We start from the raw sequence: 14,160 nt of genomic DNA, 5'->3' as shown, positions 1-14,160 counted from the left end.
GAATACTGAGGTATGAAAAAAATTGAGAGGAATGCTTGCTTTGTTGCTGTGTGGGAAATTGTAAAGGAAGATGAGCTATACCTCACAATGCTTGCTCCAGTGGGGATCTGAGTGCTGCTAGAAGTTCTTTAGCATCATTGGAATCCCAACACAGCTCACTGGTAGCCAGACCTGCTGTTTCTTCCCATCCCTGTAGCCCTTTCATGATTAAAATCCCCCTGCTCTGAGGGAGGCACGTAATTCAGCAGTAACAGCATAGACTCTGGTGACAGGCAAGCCTGAGTTCAGGTCTTGGCTTTACCATATTCAAGTTGTATGAACCCAAGGAAATTTCTTCTGCTCTCTGAGCCTCGATTTCTACACCTGTAAAATTACTGTGATAATTCTCATTGAATTGTGGGGAGGATTAAACTAGATAATGGAAAAGCACCTAGCAGCGAATGTTAGTTCTTGATAGTCACAGAAACGGCGCGCAGAGAGACAGGCCTGGCAGCAAAGCATCCAGTCTTTGGATTTCTTCACACCTCCGCTTCTTCCCACCATCACAGGTCCTTTTTGTTTAATGGCTGCATTTCAGAAGCCGAGAGAGAGAGTGTCAGGTTTAGAGGATTACCCACAGACTATTTCATTCCTTGTATTAAATTTAATGAATGAATTAGAACTTATCTTGTAATATTTTCTGTGGGTCAAATCCCTGTATAATTTAGTTCCAGGGAACTATCCAAATTATTTTATTTTTTGGAATTTTATTATGCTAAGGATTGTTCCTCTAAGTAAGCTATGAGAAGCCTGGATCTTGGTCTTCTCTCTGTTATACAGATATTTCACCAATAACTACAGGATATAAATAGTGGATTTATTTTTCTTGTACTATAGAATTTTCTTGTTAATCAGTTTTCTGTGCTAATGGAGCCATTAGAACCTTCCCATTAGATGTATGCCTTCTGTGTGCTTTTGCATACAAAAGAGGGGACAAAAAGCCGCCTTCCAGTTCACAAGATGTCATAGGAATTTTCCTAGCCTTCTTCAGAGTTTAGGCTAAACCTAATCCAATGTCTACTCTGAGAGCAGCAAACAGAAATGATGTTCTTGCTGATGCTGTGCAGTTGCAGCATGTAGATGATTCATTAATGTCATACTTAGTCAAGTGCTGTCTTATAATTTTCTCAGTTGTCAGAGTTGTTGTGCTTTTTAGGTATCATCTGAGTAGAAAAAGTCAACAGCGAATATTTCCACTCCATATCGACTTCCTCACATCACCTGGGATTTTATTTGTTTTTTGGGATTTTTCATTCTCATAAATAAATAAATATAATATTCATTTTACCAGAAAAATTAATTTCAGAAATCTGTAGTCAATAGGGAGACAGGCTGGGTCTGGAGTCCTTTCAGTGATTATGTATATTGTTCCCTGTATCACAAACTCTGGACTGAATCTATCTGCTCTAAACTATTTAGGAATGATTTTCTAGACTGTTTCAGCCTTGTAACTGTGGGGACTTGGATAATAATAATCACAGCATTAAGGCATTTTAGAGGTCTTTTTATATCCCATCATATTTCAGAGAGAGTTTAAGGGGCTTACAGAAATATATACATTAAAATAAAATTCAAATAAGAAAAACAAATTAAGACCAAAGGAAAGTGAGAGTAGGAAAGAAGATGAAATCAAGATTAAGGATGATATATGAAATGCATGCTGTAAGATTCTGAACAATTTCTTTTAATAATTGTATACTGGTTAATTTAAACTGGAAAGAGAATCTCCATGAAAGTTCTGGAAACTATTTCTGGATCCATATTGTGTCTTAGTGCTTGGATCGATGATTTTTGACCGTACCTTCTTGTTTAGATGAATTGAATATCATTGTTTACTTGGACTAGTTGCAGACTTCCTACCGGTATTGGCCCGTAAACATGGGACCAGGTAGCACAGTATTTCAGAAAATGTTTAATTAGTTGCCACCATTTAAAAATTGAGAGATCAAATAATCTAGATTTCTGGCTTCACTTGAAAAATTAGGATCCCGTAAGTCCAGGCTTGCATGCCTACATGTCAGAGATCATCTGGAGCTGAGCAGTGGAGAGCTGTTCCCACTGTGCACAAAATCTCCACTTCATTAGAGTCCCCTGTCAGTTCTCTCCACTCGTTTACATCACCTGCCTGGGCTGGGTAGACCATGGAGTTTGCAACCCCTGCCCTAGACCACCTGCCTCGCACTAAGAATGAGCAAACTAAAGCCCAAGGAGATATCAAAGCTGGTTAGCTGAAAACTGGTCCCTTCAGTACACCGTTACAATGTTATATCAATTCAGTTTAGTTCAGTTAAGGTGTTTAATGAATGGCTTGACTTTGCCCAGCAGTGAATTGGGCATAATGAGGAGTATAAAAGTCTTTCAACAATAGGTACAACCCATTAATGTTGGTAAGACATTTACCCATGCCAGTCAAAATTTGCTAATTTGTACTGTTGTGTGATAGCATCATTAGTTGTTATTAATCATTAGTTGTTAGTCATGTGTGACATGAACATGCTGATTTTAAAATGGATTAAAATATAGAAATGTAATCATAAAGTGAAGCCCATATTTCCATCACCATCAATTCAGGCAATTGGTGGGCAGACTTTGATAAGAGAAGCCAAGTCTACTTGGGGTATCACTTCTTAAGTTGCTTGAGCCCTAAGAGAAGTGTTCATTGTGCTCTTGTCCTTTCAGTGCACTTGGAGGCTCCTCAGCTCTTCATATCCCAGCTTTCCCAGGAGGAGGATGTCTCATTGATTATGTTCCTCAAGTATGCCACCTGCTCACCAACAAGGTAAAAGCAAGCCCCCTGACTCCCCCACCTTGTGAGGCTCCTTCCTCCAGTACAGCACCTACCCAGCATCGTCGTGCAGGCACCATGCTCTGTGCCCATCTTCTTAGTTTCAACATCCATCCACAGCAGCCTTTCCTACTTCGAATTGCAATTCATCACTTCTCTTGTTCTTTGCCCTCCTTCTTCCTTTCCTAAGGATTCTGATCTCCTCTTCTAGTCTTATCTTCATCTTTTAAATGTATATTTCCTCTTTCTTGAATTTCCTTTATATCCTAAGTTTTTGCTAGATCTTGCACCTTCTTATGGTTTTAAATTTTTGAACTCCTTTGTTCAGGAGTTCAAAATTATCTGGTGAGCGTGAGCATGCGTGTGTGTGTGTGTGTGTGTGTGTGTGTGTGTGTGTGTGTGTTTCCCACTAGTTAATATCAGGGTAATTCTATAGAGCTGCCTTCATCTTTTTCTGCACCTCACTTTTTAATAGTCTGTTCTTGATTCTCCCTGTCATGTCTAAGAGCAGTTTGCCAGAGTCCTACTCCTAGGGGCAAGATTTCCAGGTCAGCTGGTCTCATAGCCAGGCACATCAGATTATCTAAAGCTTTCTCTTAGCTGCGTTAATGAGCCATTACATTGGCAAGTAGCTGAGTTTACATTAATGGTTGTTGTCAGATATTTCTAAAAAGTATAATAATATACTTGTTAATGTCCAGCCAGTGTATTTAGCTAAAAACTGGAGATATTAATCCGCAAGCAATACTGACTTTCTTTCTTTTCCCATATGGGCTGACTCAGTTTGCTTAATTCCCAAAGTGCTGTTTTCTTAGCTCCTATTGACTATTCACATTGGCTTGGAAAATAAATCTTTTGACTCTTCCATTCAAAAGGTAGCTCATCTCTATATAAAAAATATTTTAAAAGTACAATAGTATTTCAAAGGCTTCAGTATTGTTTTTTAAATGTCAGAGAAACTAAAATCTGGCAATTTTGCAGTCTGTGGGCTTGGCACAGATTCTGGGGCATTTAACTCTCGGGGATTGGTTGCTTCTCATTGGACCAAATTCCCCCAGCCTCTGCCCTCCTACAAAACTGGTCGGAGGAAATAATTCTTATTTACATTGTGGAACTTGGTACTGCCTTCAAATCTGTGTCCCAGTATTTTAGAGAAAAATGCAAATTTGGTCTTCTAGAACTGAGAAGAAAAGCCTTTTTAAAGCTCTCCAATTGAGATTAATTTCTAGTCATACATTTTCCTCAGAAAATTATAATACCGTTTTCCCAGAAATACAAGAATCAGTTTTTCTTATCTGGTTCCCTTTCATTAATTTTACTTGTCTTTTAAAATTGATCTTCTTCTGGTTGCTACAAACGAGGACAGTATGGGCTGCTTTTAGAAACAATCTCTTCAAATGAATTTCCATAATTACATTGGAATCTATCTTTATAGCCAGTTTTGTTGTGGGTTTCTGTTAAAATGGTTTTCTGTTTTTAAAATCAAGTATACAGAACTGTTTTCATCCCCTTTTTAAACAAAACCACTTAAGCAAACTTATCATCTGTTTTTCTTTTCCCAAAATAACATTTCTGATCCTGCATTAAGCCTGCAAAGTAAGCACTGTTTTTATAAATCGACTTAAACCCCTATTATATAAATAGAATTGTTTTGCTTTTAAAGGGTACAACATGGCTATCAGTACCAATTGTGTCAAGGTTATTTCAAGCACTTTATCTCAAGCTTTTGTTAGCCGTGGAAACTCATTGTGGCTACAGCCAATATAAACAATTTGGGGGGTCTCTTTCTCCCACTGTTTCTTTCAGCCATTATGAGGACGTTATAAGAAACGTATTTTTGTGTTAGAAGCTGGTGGGTAAATGACTAACTTTCAGATACCTAGCTTAATGAGTTCACAGGTTTTTTTTTTTAATAGAAACTGTCATTTCATGATAACGAGGAAATATAAAAAGGCTAAATAAAATCCCCTGCTGTAACACTCCTTGTTCTCAATATTAGGAATTTGAAAAGAAAGAATTAAGCATTATCATGCCTTTTCAATAGGAGTTGTAGTTCAGGATAACCTAATAGCCCCATTTGATGAGAGGAAGCTCTTCTTTACAGAAAATTCCAGCTGATAAATGCAGAAGGAATGATAGCATTCAAAAATCACCATTTTTCAGACCCTAATGAAATAATTGATTCAGACAAGGATCTCCAACAGATACTAAAACCATTAGGGAAAGGTTGACGGAGAACTAGATTTTCACATGCTTTAAGAGGTACACCCATGGATTACTCTCTATGGCAAAGGGGAAACATCTCTTTACAGTGGAGTGGTCTGCTCTCATCACCTTAGCCAACCATCAAACCCAGTATCGCCTATGAAGTTTTCTTGCCAAAAATCTGTAACCTGAATTTAATCACACCTTTAGCTCTAACTTTCAATTTATAGGAAATACAGAGGGTAGAGGAAAAGGAAGGAAACACCCGGAGAATCTAGAATGCAGAACAGTCTCTAAGCAACCAGCCCAATCTCTTTGAAAAGTCAAGATCATGTTATGTGTGTGCAGGCACACACACGTAGACACATGTACAAACACCCAAGAGGTACTATTATTCTAGAGTAAAAGACTTTCTAGATTAAATGCCTGATCCTTGATTATACCTTGTTTTTTCAAAAAATGTTTTGAGTACAACTGGGAAATTTTGAACATGGACAGGATACTAGATAAATTCAGAGAATGATGGCTAACTTTGTGGGGTATGATAATGGTGTTGTGATTATGTAGGAAAATGCCTTGTTTTTTGGAGATGCATGCTGAGGTATTTAGGGGCAAACTGTCATGATGTCTCTAATTTCCTTTGAAATGTTTTCAGCAAGATTGATTGATAGGTTGATAGGTAGGTAGAGGGCTGGATGAACCAACTAGGCAAAATATTCACAGTTGTGGGGGGAATATGGATGTTCATTTTATATTCTTTCTACATCTCTGAATCTTTGAAATTTTTCATAATAAAGCATTTAAAAATTTCCTACTCCACTTTTCGGCTTTGGGTTCCTATTCCAGGTGCAGTATGTGATTCAAGGATATCACAAAAGAAGAGAGTATATTGCTGCTTTCCTCAGTCACTTTGGCACGTAAGTTCTTCTTTGCTTAAACCATGTATCAACAATGCCCTCACTTCCTGATGACCCTAATATGAGGGCTTGATTAAGAAAATAACACTTAGTTCTTACATAGATACCTTTTCAATGCCATTTTGATTCTTTTTGGTATGTTGCTTACACTAAAGCTCCCAGGAAAACATTTTTTTAAGGATTCTTTAGCAAATAAGAGAATCAGATATCTTCCCTGGAGCAGCAGCACGAGTAGCCCTAAACACAGCAGTAATAATCCCTGCTTGTTATAGAGCTCTTTACAGTCCGCACAGCACTTTCACCTCCATCGTCTCACTGTAGTCCTAGGGTGAACCAGGCGGACGTTATTGACTCATTGTACTGAAGAAAGCCCTGAAACTTGGAGAAGTTCAGTAACCTCATGGAAGTCACACACTAGAAGAGGTACAGCCAGGGTTCTGAGTCCCGAACCCAGTTTGGGACTCAGTTCTCCTGACTGGAATCCCACTCCTGACAGTGCCACACAGATTTGGGAAGGAAATCTAGCCTTAGACACCAAAGCGATGACGCACGCTTGTAATCGGGAGTTGGAAGAAGGCCCCGAGAGGGAAAAGGAAGTGTGTAACTGCAGTGACAGGACGGCCTCTCCTGCTGCTGTCCCTAGGCGTTTGCCTCTTCCTTCAGGCTGCCAGTGGCTGTACAGCTCTGCAGCTCTATTTCTTTAAATGATGTCAGAGGCATTATCAAGCTTCTATTCCAGGCTTAGCTCAGTTGGAGAGGGAATGCATTTCCCTTACAGTCTTCTTTAAAAGGTGGAGCATTCTACCCATTTGGAGGGACTAAGCACTAAGGGGTTTAGTAGTCTGGTTGTATCCCATCTTATTCCAGAAAAAGCTTATAAACATATAAATATGCATACAGCAACACAAAATTAAAATTCTAAATAAGTAAATTTAGAAATTAGGACAAAAGGAAAGTGGGAATAGGAAGGAGTAGATGAAATTAAAAATAAGGTTGGCCATTCCCTGGGATATAATTTTATAAACTATAGATAATTATAAGCAAAATTTCTGACTCCTCAAAACAATTTCAAGAAATTTTTTCGTTATCCATAGGGGAATTTTTCATGCCTCCCAAATAGAAGTGTCAATATCTAACCAGTATGACCACCTCTCATAGAAGTCTTTTTTTTTTTTTTTAAAGATTTTATTTATTTATTTTTTCCCCCCAAAGCCCCAGTAGACAGTTGTATGTCATAGCTGCACATCCTTCTAGTTGCTGTATGTGGGATTCGGCCTCAGGATGGACGGAGAAGTGGTGCCTCGGTGCGCGCCCGGGATCCGAACCCGGGCCACCAGCATCGGAGCGCGTGCACTTAACCACCAAGCCACAGGGCCAGCCAGAAGTCTTTAATACTTAAGATTTTTTTCAGCTTTATTTATGAACATTTTGAGAAAGTACTTATGATACAAACGGTGGTTAATAAATGACACCATTAGTCTTCTAATTTTTGAGTAAGATGATCTTTAGTGTATATAATTGGAAATGAAGAGGCTAGCACAATGACCTCCAAAGTAGGGTACACACACCCCAGGGGTGTGTGCTTCACCTCGCTTCATTGGCATACAAGAAAAGTGTGAAAATTGCATTTACATTTGTTTTTAAATCTCATTCTTTTTTAGTGTACTTTTTTGTGTATGTTTTATTATGCGTATAATACAGTAATATAGTACAGTCATGCAACTCTTAACGACGGGGATACGTTCTGAGAAATGCGTCGTTAGGCAATTTTGTCATAGTGCAAACATCACAGAGTGTACTTACACAAACCTAGATGGTACAGCCTACTACACACCTACGCTATATGGTACTAATCTTATGGAATGACCATCATATACACGGTCTGTCTTTGACTGAAACGTCGTTAGGCGGCACATGACTGTAATACTTGTATACAACTACTAAATTATATACAAGTACTATATTCCTGTACTATACACATAATGAAAAAGCTTCTGTGGTTGTTTTTGCTCGTGGGATGCAGGATCTAAAAAGTTTAGATATCAGTATTGTAACATATTGACTTAATTACAAATCATGAAAAGAAATATAAACTGGTGAATAAAATTGTTAACTTAAGTCAGAAGATCTGAATGATATACCAACAGTCTTTGAGCAAATCACCCAGCCTTCAGTGTCTTAGTTCCTTTACCTTTATAATGGGTGCAACTGTTCCTTCCTACTTAAGCTGGGAGGCCATCCTCCCAGTACTAACGGTCTAATTGCCGTGACTCAGCTAGGGAGAAGGTATCTTTAAGGACAGCAAATACCTCTGTGTATGAATGAGAGAGAACATTATTCCTGTCCGCAGTGTGTAGTTAGTATTGTCACATTATGGTGACATCCCCAAAGCACTCAGCTCTTGAGGGAAATGGGGGAGGTGAGTTGACCAGAATTCTGCCCAGGCCCTTCAGCGGTGAGGAGCTGTTCTCCCTTGACACATGAGGTGTGCATCTCCCCTCTGAATCCAGCGTCCACCCAGCTAATGTTGCTACTTTGTCTTGAGCCCACTGAGGAGATGGGGGACACAAGTGAAAGGATTCCAAGTACTTCAGAAGAAAATGATGTATAATCCTAAACTTAGTAATATTGTCATTGCTCATTACTATTTAGTGCCTAAGTGAAAGTGAGACTTAACAATCACTATACAGACAGTAGTGTCATTGCTGACCTGATTTCTTAATTTGTCCTTTTACTCATAACAAGTAACTAACATTTACATAGTGTTTTATGGTTTATCTTATTTGTTTTTCACAACCCAGTAATGAAGTTTGAAAATATTATTATATTTGTTTTACAGACGAGGAAACTGAGGCTCCAAAGGTTAAGTGATTTGCCTGAGGTCGTAATAGATAGTAAATGCCAAAGCTGTAACTTAAACCTTGATGCTGTCATTCCAAATTCCACGTCCTTCCCGGAGTAACATTCACTTACCTTAAATGCATCTTGGATTCATTAACCCAGACTTTCTGAATATATTCTTTACTTGGTTCCATCTCTTTTATACCTTATTTTTATGAGAGTTTTTTGTTTGTGTGTGTATGTTTTTATTATCTAGAGGTGTCGTGGAATATGATGCAGAAGGCTTTACAAAACTCACTTTGCTGCTGATGTGGAAAGATTTTTGTTTTCTTGTACACAGTGAGTATACTTTTGTTATTAGCACGTCAGCATACATTTGAAAATGTACTAAACCACGTATAATACTGAGTATGAGACCCATTAGTGTCCTGACTTGATTCCTTTTACTTATGTATATTTACTGCGTGTTCTTAAAGAGAAACTATCTCTAGACCAGTGGTTCTCAACCAGGTGTCATTTGCCCCTCAGCAGACGTTTGGCAATGTCTGGAGACATTTTTGATTGTCGTGATTGGGCAGGGGGGCGTCGGGGAGGTTGTTGTTGCTACTGGCATTTAGTGGATAGAGCTCAGGGATATTGTTAAACATCCTACAATGCACAGGGCAGCCCCCCACAACGAAAAAATTAAGTGCAAAATGTCAATAGCTGAATTTAAGAAACCCTAACCTAGGCAGATTGCTGTTTCAAAGCATCTTTCCAGTATGAGATCTCAGAACTTTCAGGATTACTCAAAACATACTTGCTTTGATCATTTGGGTATCATCCTTATTAAGTGAAAAAACTACAACTTTGATAATATATAATGTATATCTTGAAGGTGAGACAAAGTTTTTATGTATTCCCAGCATCACTTTTCAATTTTCTTCCACATAGTAGGCATATTTAAGTGTTTGTTGTGTTACATTAATCAGTCAGTCAGTAAACTTTGGTCCAGCTTTCTCTTGATGGATAATTTACAGTCTGTTTTGTTTATTTCTTTGTTGTATAAGAACCAGTGACCCATGGTGCCAGGTTCAAGTTGCAAATCAACCAAGACCTTTATTCTTTAGTCATTTGGTATATAAAATGCCAGTCTTCAAACCAAAGGTAAAGAAGTTCCAGCTCTCCCAAGTCGAGTTACAGAAAAGCAGTGGGTTTAGGTTGACTTCACTCAGTAGATAGAACTACCCTAGACCTTAATAAACTATTTCAGGAAGAAAAGCTTTGGCCCTATTTAGCCAAGCCATCAGATAGTGTAAAGATATTGATTTGGGGGGATTTTTCTTCCCTAGCAGATTGAACTTCTTGGTTGTGACTTGCTTAGGCTAAAATAGTTCTTAAATTCATTTGTCTTATCTGATTTCACACCAACAGATGGTAAAGGAAGAAACCCAAAAATGTGTATAGAGGCAGAGGGAAGAAAGCTTCTAATTAAAACCTTACCATGGTATAATCCACACAGAGATGACTGAGAGTTACCTATGCTTTTAAGGAGTTGGTTCTCCCTGCCCTTTAGGTGTTTCCCAGTGAAAACCACCTTGTCTTGCAGTGCTTTGTATTGAACTCTACTCTATAGCTAGTCATTCATTGCGACCATCCTTTCAAATGCATCTGAAAATGGAAGCATATCTCTTTGTATTAATTATGTGCAAAGATAAACAGAGAATTGGAGAGGTAAAGTTTTTAATCTTGGGTCTGCCTCCAACTAATTACGTGCCCTTGTTCAAGTCACTAGGACAAGCCTCCCTCTGCTGTAGTTTCCTCATATGTACACTGGGGATCGGGTTGTTAAGTCCTGTGGAGATGTCGGCATATGGAGCTTAACCTATAGTACGGGGCCAGATGGAAGAGGCAACCTCACAGTCAAGGCCTCCTGGCAATCTCCTTTTTGCTCACCATCTTCCCTGGCCCTACTGGCACTTCCAGCGTCCACTTTTGATTCTGACCTTAAGTGTCGCTGTTCTGGTTTTCCATTCTGAGTCTAATTCCTTTGTGAGATCTCACTTCCTATTTGCCACATCCACTTTGCCCCATGATCTTGATGCTAGTGGTTCTGTTTCCGGCCTGGTAACCCAGCCCCAGATCCTGACTGCATCCTTGATTTGTCTCTCATGACTGTGGACAGCTGCCTGGGGGATTAGTGTGGTTCAGCCCAGCTCAGCAAGAGGGGCCTGTCCCCTGCCTTGAATGGTGGTGGCAATAGTCAGAACCCTCTCAGAGTGGCTGTGGGAGACGGACACAGAAGAAAGGACACACAGAAGGACAATTGCAAACATTGAATTAGATGAATGCTTCAACTAGTTTCTTCTCCAAAGTTTATTCTCCAAAGAATATTTTCTCCATGGTACCGTATATCCAGTATTTCTTCCAGCTTCCTTCTCCACCTTCCTTGCTTAGCTTTTCCAAGTCAGACATGCAAAATTAAGTCCAAAGTCATATTTTCACTTAGTTTTGAATACCTTCTTCAGAAACATAGAACCCCCAGGCACTCATTAGAACAGCTGCCAGGGACCTTGAGATTCGTTTAATTTACTTTTTCCAAAGTGTTTCCTCAGGCTATTATTCCTTTCCTCCCCAGGCTATTTGCTCCTTGTCTCTTAGTGTCGCTACCTACACTCTTGGCTCTTTGGCAGATAAGACCTCATCAATGAATCAAGGGAGCCGACTGTCTTTAAATAAATTATTTCCACTCTTTTGCTTCTTTCTTATATCTAAAATGTAGGACTTGCTACCTCAGAGTGAAGCTTGGTTAGATAATGTTTTATTCAGTCATGCAGTTAAGCATCTGACACTTACCTTCCTTTAGAAGCATCTGCTTGTTTGGTTATAACACCTATGGGACCTCTTGTTCCTTTTTTTGTTTCCATGAAGATGGGGAGATGAATGTGGGGTGGCAGAGACTTAATGAATAGAACATTGCTGTGAATTATTCTGAGATCTCAAGAACGTGAAAAGGGAAGAAGGAAGTGCCTAGAGATGGAGCCAGGCTTCTGTGGCTGGCTCCACTGCTCCGTGGAGATTGATAACCTGGCAAGACACCAATAACATCCCTGCCCTCCCCCCTCTCTGTTCTGCCAAGGCCCAGGAAGACAACTGTCCATAGGACGGATGCTGGTAATAATTCTAAGCATTTTGGATGCTAGAAGAGAGAAACACTCCTCTCTTGAGGCAGACAGCTCTGACCTCAGACTTTGCCAGAGCATGCAGAAGCAGGAATGCCTTAGGGGAAACATTGTACGTATTCTGGGATCTCTCAGGAGACACTGCAACTTCCTGGCATTCTGGCCGTTGCAGGAGTGGGGACTGTGGCCATGGAGTTTTTTCATCCATTTATTCCATCTTTCCTTCCTTCCTTCATCCATTATCAACGTATCACAAGACTAGGAACCACAGCAGGATCAGGGACTTGTTCCCATCCAGAAACTGTTTTGTTTTCTGACCATCATCTAAAAATTGTTTGTAGTGGTTGTGAGGTAATTCCATATTTGCCAAGCTGTTTTTACCTCTGGAGGTAGATGTTTAAGCCAGCAGCTTTTCAGAGTGCTGGGTGACAAGAGAACCAGATAGCAAGGCACAGTAGCACAGAACAAGAGCAACCACTGGGGGAAACATCAGCTCTTTTCCATGGCCTCCAGTCAGCTGCACTGTGAGTAGACCTAAGAGGAGGCAGCTGCCTAAGGTAACAGGGTTGCTGCTTGGAAGCAGAAGGTTTTGAGATCTGTGACTTCCAAGGCAGGGAGAGAATCTGTGATTGTACGAGAAGCTGTCTTTTCCACTTACCTATAAATTCTTGGTAAATGACCCTTTGAGTCATCCAGCCTGGACCATAGGCCATATCTCCCTGGCAAAATACCTATTAGACCAAATCTGACCGCTTTGGCTGTTCCATTTCATTTTTTCTGTTCTCTACCCCTAACCCAATCAGTTTAACCCAATTCAACTGAGTTCTGAGTTTCCTGAGAACCTACTAAATGATCAGTACTATGCTAGGTCCCAGGGGATATGAGTAAATAACTGAAGCTTGACCTTAAGACACTTACAGTCTAGCATAAGCGTTGGCAAATTACAGCCTATGGACCAAATCCCACCCTCAGCTTCTTTTCATGTGGCCCTTGAGCTAAAAATGGTTTTTATGTTTTTAAAAGGTTATTAGGAAAAAAAAAAGAATAGACAACAGAGATGGTAAAGCCTAAAATATTTACTCTTTGACCCTTTACAAAAAAGTTTGCCAACCCCTGGTCTAGTTGATGAGAAAAGAGAGCAGGTAAAGGTGAAGTACAATGGTAAGCATTTTTAAAAACAAATATTTTGTGAACTTGCCTACTATATGCAAGGCACAAAGTGACATATGACCAAGAGAGCACTTCATATGTTATATATATAAGAGAGAGATATATGTATACATATGTATAGAGAGAGAGACTCTCCCTAATGGAATCTAATAAGAGAGACAGACATTAAAGAAGTAAACTAACAAATATATAAATTTCAAATTTCAAATACCATAATGGAACAAAGTAGATGGCTATGAAGAAGACTAAGAGGGGACCTGTTGTTAGGATGATCAGGGAAGTCTTCTTGTAGGAGGTGACATTGCAGCTGAGACCTTAATGAGCAGCCATTCAGAAAGTCAAGGGTGGAGATTCCAGAGAAAGAAGTCAGCTTGTGCAAAGAGCTGCAAAAGGCAGCAAAGAGCTTTGCATGAGCCAGTGTGGCTGGAGCACACTTAGCAAGGAGAGAGTCATATAAGATGAGGTTAGAAAGAAAGTCAGGGCCAGATCACCTAGTGCCTCATAGGCCATTTGTATCAGTTATGATTAAGTAGTAATAAACATTTGAAAAACAATGGTTTAAACAAGATAGAAGTTTATTTCTCTCTCATGTATAGAAAGTCCAAAGGTAGGCAGTCCAGAGCTGGAATGACAGATCCAAAGGTCACATAGTACCCAGGTTCCTTCCAGCTTTATACTCAACCATCCCTCGGGTGTGGCTTTCTTGCTCACAGTCCAAGAAAACTGTTTGAGCTCCAGCCATCACATCCACAATCCATACAACAGAATAGAAAAAAAGATGGAGGGGTATAATAATTCCTATTTACTAAAGCTTCCAGGGTATCTTATGCACCACTTCCAATTAAATCTCATTCTTCCACAACTTAGTTCATATGGCCTCAACATATGAGCTAGGGAAGGCTGGGGCTGGGGCAGTGAATGCCCAACTTAAAATTGGAGTTCTTTTAACTTGAGTGAGAAAGAGAGAATGGATGTTTACTAAGCAACTACTAGTCTCTGTCAAACCAAGGCAAGGAGTTTAGATTTTATCTAGGTCCAGTCT

The 14,160-nt window shown here is 39.6% G+C and overlaps 1 protein-coding gene across 4 annotated transcripts in view; it reads left to right on the top strand.

The window, feature by feature from the left end:
* Positions 1-14,160, top strand: part of BABAM2 (BRISC and BRCA1 A complex member 2) — a 460,673-nt gene that overhangs the window by 358,197 nt on the left and 88,316 nt on the right. For all 4 annotated transcript variants that reach the window (XM_087436974.1, XM_004418193.3, XM_087436975.1 and 1 more), the window contains 3 exons: positions 2,719-2,818; positions 5,876-5,946; positions 9,044-9,126. In XM_087436974.1, coding sequence (XP_087293100.1) covers positions 2,719-2,818; positions 5,876-5,946; positions 9,044-9,126 — 254 coding nt within the window. The remainder of the gene's footprint in view (positions 1-2,718; positions 2,819-5,875; positions 5,947-9,043; positions 9,127-14,160) is intronic.

The sequence above is a fragment of the Ceratotherium simum genome, chromosome 11 (assembly GCF_057802395.1).
Source record: "Ceratotherium simum simum isolate JZ-2026a chromosome 11, ASM5780239v1, whole genome shotgun sequence".
Lineage (NCBI taxonomy): Eukaryota > Metazoa > Chordata > Mammalia > Perissodactyla > Rhinocerotidae > Ceratotherium > Ceratotherium simum.
This window is presented reverse-complemented; position numbering and strand designations above follow the sequence as displayed.